This window comes from Echinops telfairi, unplaced genomic scaffold, assembly GCF_000313985.2.
Source record: "Echinops telfairi isolate 266 unplaced genomic scaffold, ASM31398v2 ScPeMD7_7458;HRSCAF=8496, whole genome shotgun sequence".
NCBI lineage: Eukaryota > Metazoa > Chordata > Mammalia > Afrosoricida > Tenrecidae > Echinops > Echinops telfairi.
In genome coordinates this window covers 29,021,440-29,034,897 of record NW_022111358.1, presented here as the reverse complement: position 1 = coordinate 29,034,897, position 13,458 = coordinate 29,021,440, and the positions used below count along the sequence as shown (strand labels likewise).

Below are 13,458 nucleotides of genomic sequence, written 5' to 3'. Positions count from 1 at the left end.
GGCAGAACCAGGAGTACCAGGTGCTGCTGGACGTGCGGCCCGGCTGGAGGGCGAGATCAACACGTACCGGGGCCTGCTGGAGAGCGAGGAGGGCAAGTACGTGTGACTTGGCGATGGCTGGGCAAGCCGTAGACCTGATTTTCAGGTTTTTCCTCTGCGGTAACTGAAGAGCTTGTGGAAGGAGAACGCCTTGCCCAAAGCAACCTCGCGGGGTGCTCTTGCTGCGTGAGTGATGCACGGTGCCTGCTCTGTGCAGATCACATTGCTGATAGAGCGCTATATAATTTGATGGTCAGGTCCCTATGTTGGCTCTGGGACGCAGAAGGACACGGAGGGGAGTCGAAGTGGACTGCTCATGTGGCTTCCAAGGAGCTGGGCTGGTGACTCATTTGCAGATTTGTTCTCTGCCTTTCGGAATGACCTTTGTTCTATCCTTTGCCGGTGCGTCTTTGTCTTTTTATTCCCCCTGTTTAACTCTTCCCCTCTTTTCTCTCTGCAGGCTCCCCTGTAATCCCTGCTCCACACCTAAATCCCACAGCCTTTGCCCCAGCTCTGGCCCCATCGCCGGTGGAGCCAGCATCGGGCACCGGTGCTGAAGGTCTGACTTTGATGCACGAGGTGAAGGCTGCTTGCACTGGGGCCAGCGTGGCCCTCCCTCACCTTGCTTAGTCTTCTTTCAGAAACACCTTGGGAGGCATCTTCGTTAACTCAACGAGAAGCCAGACCCACACCACCCCCCAAACACAGCAAGTCCGTTCTGGTGGCACAGTGGTTATGTGCTGGGTTATGAGCACCAAGTCTGTAGTTCAAGAGCACCAGCTGCGTGAGGGGCAAAAAAGATGACTTGATGCGTTCTCTTCCTGCAAAGAGTTACAATCTCGGACACACAGGGGCAGGTCTACGCTGCCCTATAGGCTGTCCATGAGTCAAAGAGGAGCCCCGCTAAACCCCCCAAAATCCCGAACTCACTGTCAGCAAGCCAATCGCCAAGAGGAGCAGATTCCTCTACACAGTGGCTTACATTGTATTTCCTTGCAATGGTGCAATCGTCTTTCACGGAAGCGCTGCCCGTCATTGTATGGCTGCACCTCTTCTGGGGTTTCCTTCTTCTCCAGGGCTTTCGAATCCTTTAAAGTGCAGTTTAGCTCCTGTGTTCAGTTCTCAATAAAGCATCTTCCTGGACCAAGGAACCGCCTCCTGGTGTGTGGTGTGTGTGTGTGTGTGTGTGTGTGTGTAGGGAAGATGGCCGTGTCCCCGGCCCTGTCATGTTGCTCCCAGGAACTCTCAGCGCCCTTCAGCCTCACCCTCACCTGCAGGTCCTTTCCTGGCTTCCGGTCCCTTGCCTATCCCCACAGATCTGGTGAAAGGGAACCGTGCCGGGTGCCAAGTTTACATTCCTTCCAAACAGCTCAGAACAAACATGTCCCTACGGTGGGCTTGGCATCTCTGGCCCTTAGTGTCCTGAGAGCACAGTCGTGTGCTGTCGATTTGCAGCCTAGTCAACGGGAGGGCATGTTGAAAGCTGCCTTAGCCAATGTGCTAGGTTTTTGTTTTTTTCCCCTCTCATGCAAATTGGACCCTGCAGCAGAAGCATGATTCCCCCCCTGCCCTTCGACACGGAGGCCCACGCTGGGGACAGCTGCCTTGGTCTTGGCCCATTTCCTGAGGGTGGCTGTCCCCAGAGACTGGTAGAGGTCCCTGGACATGGGCTTGTCTGTTCTGAAGGGCTGGTGCAGAAGATCGCAGTGGCCGGCAGAGGACTCCAGATCCCCTCCTGCCTTGGGAACCTGGCTCTGACCCCAGATGGGGCAGACAAGCAGATGGGGATGAGGAGCACCCAGATGTGGCAGACAAGCAGATGGGGATGAGGAGCACCCAGATGTGGCAGACAAGCAGATGGGGATGAGGAGCACCCAGATGTGGCGGACAAGCAGATGGGGATTAGGAGCAGAGAGGCTGAGATGCTTTTCTTGCCGTTCCAGCTGGTCGAGCTTTTAGCAAGTCCTGAGGGAGCATGCTCGGGTCTCAGAAGGAGACGCTCAAGTTTCAGCTTGTCTGGGAACCCTGGCGCCAAGGCCAGTGTGGGATTGGCCCTTCTTTGCAGCAGCACAGAGAGTTGGAGAAAGGCTGGCCCTGAAGTCAGATAGACGTAGGTCCAAATCGCATCTCTGCTACCCAATCTGCCATTTCTCGTAGAAGGAAACTGCTCAGCAGGAATGGGTTATTTGGGCTTCAGCAGAGACAGGGACGGGGACAGGCAAAAGGCTTTCCTCCTTGGAAGGAAAGAAGAAACCAAGAGGTGGTAGCAGGACCATTAGCAGCCTCAGGGGCCATAGGACCCCCTGTTGGTGACCGGTCCACTTTGAAGTGGTGATGAAAACCATCTACTGATGTTATTGACGTTCTCTTCCTCATTCTAAGTGGCCTCACTGAACCCCCAAAGCCATCCTCTGGGCCATCAGAAGACAAGGGTATCTCTCTAGTGGATGCTTGTGGGCTTCCGCTAACAAGCAAGCAAACAAACAAATGCAAACTCCAAACCAAACCAAAACCACGACAACAAGATGTGTGCTTGAAGGAGTAGCCATCACCCTTCACGTGACAGTGTCGTGAAGACGTGGCATGTCTCCACGTTGCCTGCAAGGTTATGCCGTATTGAACTCTGAACTGGGACTCCGTGTCCATTGGGATGGCAGGAACGGCCACGGAGACACAGGGAAGAGACTGAATTCGGAAGAGGCTTTCGGGAGCCACACAGCTTGGCTCAAGGAAGTTGGATGTCACAATTTTACCCATATCTGCTTTTGCAGCCTGATGTTCAGGGCTCCCTCCGGCCCCAGATGCCAAGCAGATCTCCCTTCCTCTGACAGGCGACTTTTCTCCCAGACTATTTCTGCACACACGATCCTCTCTCTGATCTCCCTGCGTGGTGCTGCCCGATGGGGGCTCTAGATGCCATCTCTCAGTCTGATCTAGTTTGGCTTTGGCCACGGTGATTTCAGTCTGGGTATGTCTGGGTGACTCTCAGGCGAAGACGATTGGAAGACACTATTCATGGCCTGCGAGAACAACAAGGAAACCAGCCTTGGGTGATGCCCGGTCAGACTGCTGCTCGGAAGGAAGAAGGGCGAGACTTCCCCAGGAGAGGGCGGCTGCTAGGAGAATGTATCCCGGTCGGTAAAGCAGAGGGTCCGAAAAAGCGCAGAAACCCTCGGTGAGACGGGTTGGTGGTGAGTCTGGATACCACAGGCCACTGAAGTGGCCTCAGATGCACGGAGGGCCGTGAAGGTGGTGCGGGACTGGGCAGCCTTCCCTTCTGCTCTGCCCCAGGTTGCCGTGAGATGGCGCCCACCGGATGGCAACTCACGACAACATCCTTTCCCGCCTCTGGAGACGTTTGCTCCCTCAGCGCACGATCAGATACAGGTTGGAGCCAACTGCTAAGCCCATGAATGCTCAGTTTTACCAGCCCTGCGTGGCCAGTGGGCTGATGCGTGCGCTTCCTTCTACTCCATGCCTCGTGGCTGCAGGATCCCCTCCTCTCAGGCCCTGCTTCTGACGGCAAAGGCCATTTCTACCAAACCCAGCACGGCCGGAAGCAGCCAGGGTGGTCTGCCTGCCCCCAGCTTCGACAGAGCTCTGGGAAAGGGCTCACACATCTGCTCCCCCCACTCCAGCACAGGAGCATTTTTATTAGGACCCCATTTGTCGTGTGGCGGGCTTCGAGATGGGCTGACTGAGCATGGCCCCCAGTCCTCCCTCAGTCTCTTCCTTTTGTCTTCCTGGCCAAGGACTGGAGCAGATTGTCCCTCGGATGACCCCTCCACACGCTCAGCTTGTTGTGACCCAGTCCCCCCACCCCCCCCCAGAGGTCCCACTACTTCTCAAGCTTAAGAAAAACAAAAACAAAGACGCCATGCCCTACCACTGAATAAAGACCCCCCTCCACCTGCTCATTCAATGTTGTTTTAGCTTTTAAAAAACAGAAATACCAAACCCATTTCATGGTGTTTAAAAGACAGCTCCTTTGTCACACAGAATATGTTTGCTGTCAGCTGACACCCCTCCTCATTGAAGTCTCTCTCCTGTCACCTGCGTTGGTGATTTCAAACATCCTCTACCCTCCGGGAGATTGGAAGGGGGTCCTCCCAGGGACCATCACTGTTCTTACTCAGCTAGGAGCCCCAGGACTAAAGCAGCTGGCTTCACCAGCCAATTGAGTGTACGAAATCTTATGTCCGAGGGGCGTTCTCAGTGAGTGCTGGCTATCCAGGTTGCTCGTGGCTGGCTCTGGTCCTTCTCCTCTGAGCCCTAGTGGACAGTCCCAGTTAGTTACAGTTCACGCTCACATTTATCTCCAAACATGGACTCAGCTTCACCCCCCACCCCCACCCCCACCCCCGCCCCAGCCAGGCTTTTCTCTCGACTTCCCAATTTCCCTTCATCCGAGGCTATTCTCCCAGGGACCCAGCAGAGACCTCGGGGCCACTTTTGCTTTCTCTTCTTCCTTGGACCCTCAAATCCAGCAACGCATCCAGTCTGGAAGAGTCCTTTTGAAACAGCCCCTCCTCCATTCTCGCCTTGCCATTGGCATTCAGACGGCTGGTTTAGATTCCATCTCCCTCTGCCAAGGTGGTTGTGAGGCACCTTCTGCCTCCAGGCTCTGCCTGGACACAGCGCCGGTTCTGTGGGTCTTCTTGTAACGGCTGTTACGTGTATATCACCTGCACTGCCGTCAAGTTGACTCTGCTTCACAGTGACCCTATAGGACGGGGTCGAAGGGACCCTGTGGGCTTCTGAGGCTGAAGCGACGGGCGTATAAAGCCTCCTCTTTTTTCCTTGGAGTGGCTGGTGGTTTCGAAATGCTGACCTCTCAGTGAACAGCCCAACACATACTGTACTATGTCACCTGGGCTCCCTTAGCGCAGGGGCTAGACTATGCATTTTGTGCCAGAGAAGATACGAAATGGAGAGTCAAAGTTCCCGCCCCAGGTGCATAGTGAAGCCTAGATGAATTTCCCCCCAACTGTTATTTGGTCATCTCCCCGGTCTCCAAAACCTCCAGGGGCCTCCAGGAAAGTCAGTGCAGCAGGAAACCCCTGCTGGTTTCTAGGTCTGTAGCTGAGCACAAGACCCAGAGCAGGAAGGAGAACACCTGCCGATAAGGGCGGGTATCTGGGGCCTTGCCTGAGTGCTCAGTCTGGCCTCCACGATCTTGTGGCTGTATGGCAGAATAAAAAGAGTTTAGGTCTGAGGGTCAGGAAGACCCGAGGGAGTATTTCAAGGACTGCATGTCCTAGCGCTACAAACTCATCAATTCCCTTAACTGCACGGAGCTTCCTTCACTGTATGCTACATAGCAGTCCAAATCCTACCTTGCAGTGTGGTTATGAGGGTGAAACGAGACGACTATATGTCAATCACAATCCTTGAGGAAAGTGGACACTGACTAAGGAAGCCCGCAGCAGAACCGATGTGCTCGCATTACGACGCAGGTGAGGAGCAGGGAAAGTAGCGCGGGCTGCCCAAAGAACGCACAGATCTGCTTTTGGAGAAAGCTCGGCCAGAATGCTCCTTAGAAGTGAGGATAGGGAGGCTTTGTGTCACGTACTTTGGCTATGTTATCAGGACGGACCGGTCCTTGGAAAGGGACATCAGGCTTGGCAAGACAGAAAGTCAGTGCAGGAGAGGAACATCCCCCACCAGCTGGATGGACACAGCATCTGCTCCAATGGGCTCTGAGGTAGTTAGTTTATTGTGCCAACCTGTCCGATAAACACATGTGGGGTTAATTGAAGGGCGGAGGGATAAATGGCTCAGTGAGTCTCGCCTTTCTAGTTCTCGGGTCTCTTGCTTTCTGATGGTTGGACCAGGGTGCAGCTGCCTTAGCCAGTTCCCTGCTTCAGCTGGCAAGGCTCATTTCCTGCAAGACATCCCCGAGGAGAAGCCACATGGACCTACCCCGATGCTGCCCTGGGTGCTGGAGCAGCCGTGTGGAGACCCCTGCCAGCGCTGAGATGCTTACACGTTCACTGACTCGGCTTTCCTCCTGCAGTTGGCATCATTGTGTGTGTTTTGTGAGATGGAGGAGGACTTTGTGGATTGGTGTCAGACATATGGGTTAATGTTGGACTTGTGGGCTTGGGCAGCACTGGGCTGGGATGTTTTCTTGATGTGCACTTACCCTTTCTATAAAACTCTCTCTTATGCATATGAGTTTCTGTGGATTTGTTTCTCTCAAGGACCCAGACTCACACAGGCTCAAACACAGCAGTGAGGAGGACGGTCCGGGGCAGGGCAGTGGTTTCTTCTGTTGTCCATAGAATTGGAACTAACTTGATGGCATCTAACAGCACTGGCAACAGCCCGTGGTGGTGCCTAGTGACACCAATAAGGCTTGAGTGACGGTGCGCACAGCTACGTCTCTCTCTCGAGGAGAAATACTGCAAGCTAACTTATAAGAAATATTCCCAGCTGACAGTGAGCTGTTCAGACTATAGCATTTAGTCACCCTTTAGGTCTTGAAGGGAACACTCCCCCCACCCCCCTCAAGCTCTCCCGAGTTAGGGTTGTCGACCATTTAAGATCCAAAGGGCGGCATGGACCCGAGGACAAAGGACAGAGGCTTAGGGGGGCAGGGGGAGCACAACAAAGAAGCTCAAGGAGGAAGAGGGATGCGTGATGGTGCATGGGGGTGCGGAATTGCAGTGGATGGCTTGAAACAAAATGTGGACGAATTGTTGAATGTAAGACCAATGATCTGCGCTATAAACCTTCACATCATTCATAATAAAATTTAAAAAAATTAGTTCCCTTGACCTGTATTTGTCCTCCACAAGCCTTGTTCCTCCCAAGGAGTGGCCCTTAACCACCGGCATACGAAGCCACCCGGGACAGGTGACCTTTTTCAACACTCCCTTCTTCCATCCTAGATTTTCTCCTAAGACAGACCTCCGTGCAGGAGCGTGTGCTAGGAAGACAAACAGAACTTGCTTGCTGCACTGAAGAAACGGCATCGAACTTATTTTGGAACGAGGTCATGAAAACATTGGCTCCTCTTGACCTCTTAAAGAAGACCATTTGCCACCCTGGGTTCTGTTCACGTGTAAACTGACAGCCATGACACAGCGCTGCTGGTGCTGCAAAGTGCTGATTCTGTTTGCAACGTCCAGACCAGCACACCACCTGGGGACTTTCCAGAAATGTAGACCATCAGGCCTGACCCAAGACTCATGGAATCAGAGACTGACTTTGTTCCAGCAGGAGCTCAGTGGATGCTTGCTCATTTGGAGTAGGGCACTGAGAACAGGCCATTGATGCTGGTGAGCCGTGACTTGGTGAATAGTCCATGTATCTGTGTACAGAATAGTATGGGGGAAATCACCCCATGTGTCTTGTTGATGGTATATGGGACCAGATGGTGGCTGGCTGCATGACTAGTTATTATAGCTGAGCAGCTGGCAGCTCCAGCATCGTTCACGCAAGAGTCCTGGGTAAGAAGGCTCACTGGCCCACCGACTGGCAACTTCTTAAGCCAAATTAAGCAGCAATCCCATTCTAGGTCACCCCCTCATTCTGTCCCTCCCATGGAGGCTCAGTGTAACCAAAGGACTGTGTCCGGGATTGGGAAGGGACTTAGAACCACAGTAAAGGAAGGGGGATGGAAGGAACCAGGAGTAAGAAATCTTACATCTTCCCACAAAGAATGGAAAGTGTACCTTCGATTCAATGCCGCGCAATGATTGGACACCAGGGATAGAACTAGAAAAGTACAGTTATGAATCAATTAAACAGCAAACTCTGAGTTCGTCATGGAAGTCTCACCCGTGTCCAGCCCTGGCACCTTCCTGGCACACAGTAGGTGTTCAAGAGCTATTAGGTGAAGGCGTGAATGGAAGAACAAACAAAAGCAGTAGGTAGAAGGCCCAGAGAAGTAAATTTTGGATTTGTATTAAGAACTGTCTTCCAGTCTCCTGTGTAGTACCCCGGCTATTTTGTTCTGGACTCTCGTCTTGTACAAAGCCCGGTGGTGAACTATGAAGCATGGAGCCCAAGTTGACCAGCGGTGGAATGGGCCATCCTGAAGGATGGTAGACGGAAGGGAAGCTTTTGAGATCCCTTCCGGCTTGACAATTCTCTACCTTAAGACCAAATAAAACATGCATTACTACTTCAAGCACCCTCCTTCATTTATCTATCTTAAGAATAAGGTCAAAGTCGTGTCAGCGTGGTCTCAAAGCAGGCTCCCTGCCCATTTCTAGGGCTCACTGAACAAGTGGCCATTGGCTTGCCTGGTTGAGGACTAGAGGGGACGATGAAGCTTCCAGATGCACTGACTATGTTTGAAGATTAAGGAAATTTAAATTTTCATCTGGAGTCTCCCAAGTAAAGTAGACAATTAAAGGAGGTTCATTTCAAAGAACAGTTCGAAACAAGAGGATCAAAGCTCTTGTGCATGTATCTTCTGTAAACGAGGTGAGGAGGGACTTGGTCTGGTGAGAGGGTCAGGGTCTAGCCAGGACAGCTGCCTGGAAAGGACAGGGAGGCTCCTGAGAACAGACATCATAGACTATTAATCACTGCTCGCCTTGATTAGCCCACATTTCACTGTGTGGACAATCACAAGTGGCTCATTTCACTCATTAGCTTCCCGCCCCTTCCACAATTGTTCAGCTGTTCCACATTTGCACACGGATCGTCTTGGATGCTAAAATAAATTTGACGGGTTATGTTTTTGTTTGTAACTCAGTATCAAGTACTTTTTAAAGTTCTCCCCTGAGTTTGGCCCCTGCATTATTTCAAACTGTGTTAGTTTCCAAACACCAAAATCAATTTGGAAATGAGGCTTTTCTTTTCATGGCTCCCGCTTTGTTTTCCTGTGACATTTACAAAGGGACCTTCTATTTCTCTCCTGCTGCTTTCTGCCAAGAGGAACCTGGCTGGATATTTTCTTCATAGCCGAGGAACAGTGGCTTCCAGGGGCCAGATCCCTATCTTGAGTTGCTTTTACAGGAAGACGAGATGTGGCTGAGGGGTTGGCATTCAAGGCTTCCCACGTCCTGGACCCAACACAGGTTCTATTGTTGACCTTGAGGTCTTCATCATAAGGGCAACAAAACTAGACGATTTACCATTTCCCAAACAAGCGTGCTTCTGTTCTCTCAGTGTGTTTATTTGTCTCTGTGAGAGAGAGCCTCTCTCTCAACTTGACATGGGAATGTTTTTCAAAAGATATTTTAAATGGCCTCTTCCCCAAGAAATCTTTTTTCCCCTTGGGTCTCAAGGTGCTTTCTACTTTCGCCCTTGACCTCACCATTCTCTTTTATACCCACTCCTCGTGCCTTTCAGATATCAGGACCATTTACCTTCTTATCCCTCTGATTAAAACATAGCCAGCCCTTCACATCCCCTCCTGCAAGCAAGCCTAGGTCAGTGATTGTGCTGAGGACACCCGAAAATACCTGCTGAATCAAACTGAGTGGTGGACATGCTCTTTCTTCCAAGTGCCAGATGAACTACTATTTTAGGCTTTGTATCAACGGGGACATTCTGGGGCTAGGAAAAGACAGCAGGGAAACTTTGAGGACATTTTAAGAGTTGCTGGTTCCTGTTTACTGCACACATAGAGACGGAGAGAAAGACCATGACGTAAACTCATTGTCATCGAGTTCATTCTGACTCACAGTGACCCTGCAAGGAGAGAGGAGAAATATTCCTGAGGGTTTCTGTGGCTAGGCATCTTTCTAGGAGGAGAAATGTCTCACCTTTCTCCCACAAGCTGAGAGAAGGGGAAGGAATTTACAGCTGTCGATGTGGGCAAGTGGAAGAAGATCCCACGGTCTGTTTCCTAGGATCCGTCCGTGCTGGGAAGCATCCTGCACAGGTTAAAGGTGCTTTCATGAGCTCATTAATCCTTTATGGGAGAGAAAGAATCACTGACTAATAGAGTGATTGTATAACAATCAACATAAATATCAATGAGGAACATGCCAGTTTTCTTGCACCAACACCCACTACCAGGATATAAAAGGGCCAGGGGAGAAGGAAGGTTTCAGTCTCCAGGCAGCCCAATCCCGGGCAAAACTGGAGTCTAGACTTCTAGCACTGTGGCCCCTAACTGCTACAGCTCCTGTCTCAGTGGGCAGGCTTCAAAGGCCACGGCTGCCTCCCCATGCCTCTCAGCCGGCCTGGCTCACACCAACCGAGTGCATGTGGGCTCAACTCCTCTGGGCAGGCCCAGCCTCTGCCTGCCCCCCAGCTGCAAGGCTGCTTGCTCCTTGTCAGGGACCTGCCATATGCCCGTCAACCTTGGGAGCTGTGGGCTCTCCAGTGAAGGCACCCTGAACCGCCATGAGAAGGAGACCATGCAGTTCCCGAACGACCGGCTGGCCAGCTACCTGGAGAAGGAGCGGCAGCTGGAGCGGGAGAACGCGGAGCTGGAGACCAAGATTCGAGAGACTAGCAAATGCCATGCATCCTCAGTGTGCCCGGACTGCCAGTCCTACTTCTGGGGCATCGAGGGGTTCCAGCAGAAGGTGAGGCTTGTGGTGCTCTAGGTCAGGGATCTAGAACCGATGGCCCAGTCTGCTGCCCGATTTCATGAATAAAGCTTTTTTGGCACACAGCTACTCTCGCTCATTTACCTGTTGTCGGTGGCTGCTCTTGCGCTACATAGGCAGAGCTGAGTCGTGGCAGAGACGGCCTGCCCTGCAAAGCCTACCTTCTTCACCATCTGCTGACTCTCATGGCAGGAGTTCAGCACCTCAATGAGTAGTGGAAACAGCCACAGCAGAAATGTCTTATTGATTACGGAAGAGAGTCTCTCGCACGAATGGGAATGAGAATATGTAAAAGAGCTGGAGAGTCCAATTCCCCAGTGTTCTGAGCTCATGCTTCGCGGGTGTCAGAACTCGCCATTCCTGAGCAGTATGCTAGCTGCAGTTTCATGAAAGCAACTGGATTTCACGTGCAGGAAATGGGGTCAGCAGAGTCCTGGGCCTGCGTACTTTCGGATGGCCTCGAGGAGCTGACCCCCAGGATGACCGATGCAATCTTCTTCAGAGCCTACATCTTAGCTGAAGACCGGAAGACAACATGTCCGAAGAGCTGCCCGAGGAAACTGGCTGTAGCGTCAGGGAAGACCCTTGGAGAGGTCGGCTGATGCGAGTCAGGAACTTCTTACTTAGAATGGACCCTACCTAGTGAAAGCATCATTACCAGTCCATTGTTCTCTGTCCTAGATTTCAGATCTGCTTGTTGCTCTCGGGCTAAACATCACACCTGGCAACATAAAGCTAAGCCTTGGCTACAAGTTCCATTTGCTACGCTTTTTCGAGTAGGGTCGATGCCTTTGCCCTTTACCACATAGCCTCCTGCACATCCCTCTTCCTGTACTTCCCAAGTACCTCTTACATTTTGGTTGCACGTTGGGCTGCTAACGGCAAGGTCAGCAGTTCGAAACACCCAGCTGCACCTTGGAAGAAACACGAGACTTTCTACTCCCCTAAAGAGTTCCAGTCTCGGAAAACCTCCAGGGGCAGCCCTACCCTGTCTTATGGAGTTGCTCTGACTCAGAATCAAGGTGCTGGCATTGCGTTTGGCTGTAGGGTTTTACCTTGTCCAAGGAGATATCCCAGTGGACTCTAGTCAAGGGTACTTCCTCTGACCTGAGGCAAGAGGCGGTCCTGGGAGTAGTTAATCACCACGCCTGCCTTCTTTCTCCAGATCCTGTGCGTGAAATCCGAGAACAACAGGCTGGGGGTGCAAATAGACAATGCCCCCAAATGGCTGCAGATTACTTCAGGCCCAAGTGAGCTGGGGTGGACAGGGAGGGAGAGGAGCATGACTTCTTCGCTCCTGTGATGCAGTTGGCATCAGAGATGCAATGGTCCGGGACCCCCCTCTCCTAATAAGACAGGAGAGGCAGAGAGCCTGAAGGCCGAGGGCTTGGAAATAACCCTGTTCCAGTCGCTTCCCCTCTGCTGTGAACAGCATGTTTGAGAACACATCACCCCATTGCGTCTATTCCAAGAACAACCTTGTGAGGCAGGCAGGTGATGAGAACATCCCCGTGCTGCAGGTGGGGACACGGAGCCTCTGAGCACTTTAGTGACTTGCCGGATGCCACCAGGGGTAGACCTGGGTCTCCCTTCTTGAGTTCATGCTCTCCTAAGCCCTGCTGCCGGAAATGGAGATGCTTCTGCCCTGGAGTTCTGCCAACGCTGGTGTGCTCCTAATCCCCCGCGGGACCGCTGCTTCACAGCCTATTATGGAGGCAGGGGGCACCCCAAAAGTTCATCCCATTTGAGAAGGGTATGACTTGGGAGCACGCAGGGGTACCTTGCTGGGTGGTCTCTCTGCAGGGCCTCACTCCTCTAGAGCCACAGAAAGGCTTTTCTGATCTTGCATGGTGCCAGTTTGGTTTTGAATCACAGAGAGATTTGAAGGGTTCATCTCAGATTCACAGGGTCCATCTCAGGAGGGAAGAGCAGGGTCTGGGCTGCTCCCACTCTGTGGGCACTTGTCTGGTTACTCTGCGGCACCCTTTTTGGGCCATCCGTCCAAGAAGGCAGGGGCTCGCTGGCCTGTCTCTCCTGGTCTTTGCAGTACCTGCCCCATCTTTTTGCTTCACCTTAGGGGCTTCGTATTGAGCGATGGGGAGACTCCTCTTGCTTTTCGGATGATGAGCCCACCACTCAGGACAAACCAACTTGAAATTAGACCGAGAAAGGGCAGGCCAGTGGAACGACAGCTGTCAGTGGTGTGCTGCTACGCCTTCCTGCTCTTGTGTCCTGACCTGGAACCCCATGCTCTGTCCTGCTGAAGGTACGAGACGGGGCGCTCACTCTGCCACCTGGGGGAAGGCGACATCTGTAGCCTGCGCAGGGTGCTGGATGACCTCACCCTTACCAAGGCCGACCTGGGGGTACAGGTGGAGTCCCGGAAGGAGGAACTACTGTGTCTCAGAGGAACCATGAGGAGGTGGGTGGGCCTCTGTGCTACTTGCTGAGACTTTCTGGGATGGAGAAAGGAGGCTTTCTCTTGCTCAGGATGGGTCTCTTGGGGCCCTGCCTCATGGGGAAGCCTCACCGGCCTTTGAGATCGGCTTTCTTTGGCACTCCATGTGGAGGCTGCTTTCCAGCCACAGCCTCTGGAGCTGCTGGGCTTGTGCAGGCAGCGCCTCCTCTCCAGGGGAGTCCAGGGAAATGACAGAGAGAATAGGCCCAGGCTTTGGGTGGAGGCCACTGGGGGTCTCAGGAATAGGACATCCTCTTTTTATGCCCACAGGAAGTCAACCTTCTGAGGGGCCAGCGGGGGGACATGCTCCAGATAGAACTGGACACGGAGCCCACGGTGGACCTGAGCAGGGTGCTGGGGGAGATGCGGGGCCAGTCCGAGGCCGTGGTGGAGACCAACGGCCAGGATGTGCAGCAGTGGTTCCCAGCTCAGGTGCGGATG

At 52.7% G+C, this 13,458-nt stretch overlaps 2 protein-coding genes across 2 annotated transcripts in view; both read left to right on the top strand.

Annotated features, from left to right (window-relative positions):
- Window positions 1–596, top strand: part of LOC115872852 (keratin, type I cuticular Ha7-like) — a 4,178-nt gene extending 3,582 nt beyond the window's left edge. The window contains 3 exon segments of the mRNA XM_030888106.2: window positions 6–33; window positions 36–96; window positions 500–596. Coding sequence (XP_030743966.2) covers window positions 6–33; window positions 36–96; window positions 500–596 — 186 coding nt within the window.
- A 4,877-nt stretch (window positions 597–5,473) lies between these two features.
- The window catches only part of LOC101656606 (keratin, type I cuticular Ha4), a 27,207-nt gene continuing 19,222 nt past the window's right edge, over window positions 5,474–13,458 (top strand). The window contains exons 1-2 of the mRNA XM_045299340.1: window positions 5,474–5,495; window positions 10,183–10,458. Coding sequence (XP_045155275.1) covers window positions 5,474–5,495; window positions 10,183–10,458 — 298 coding nt within the window. The remainder of the gene's footprint in view (window positions 5,496–10,182; window positions 10,459–13,458) is intronic.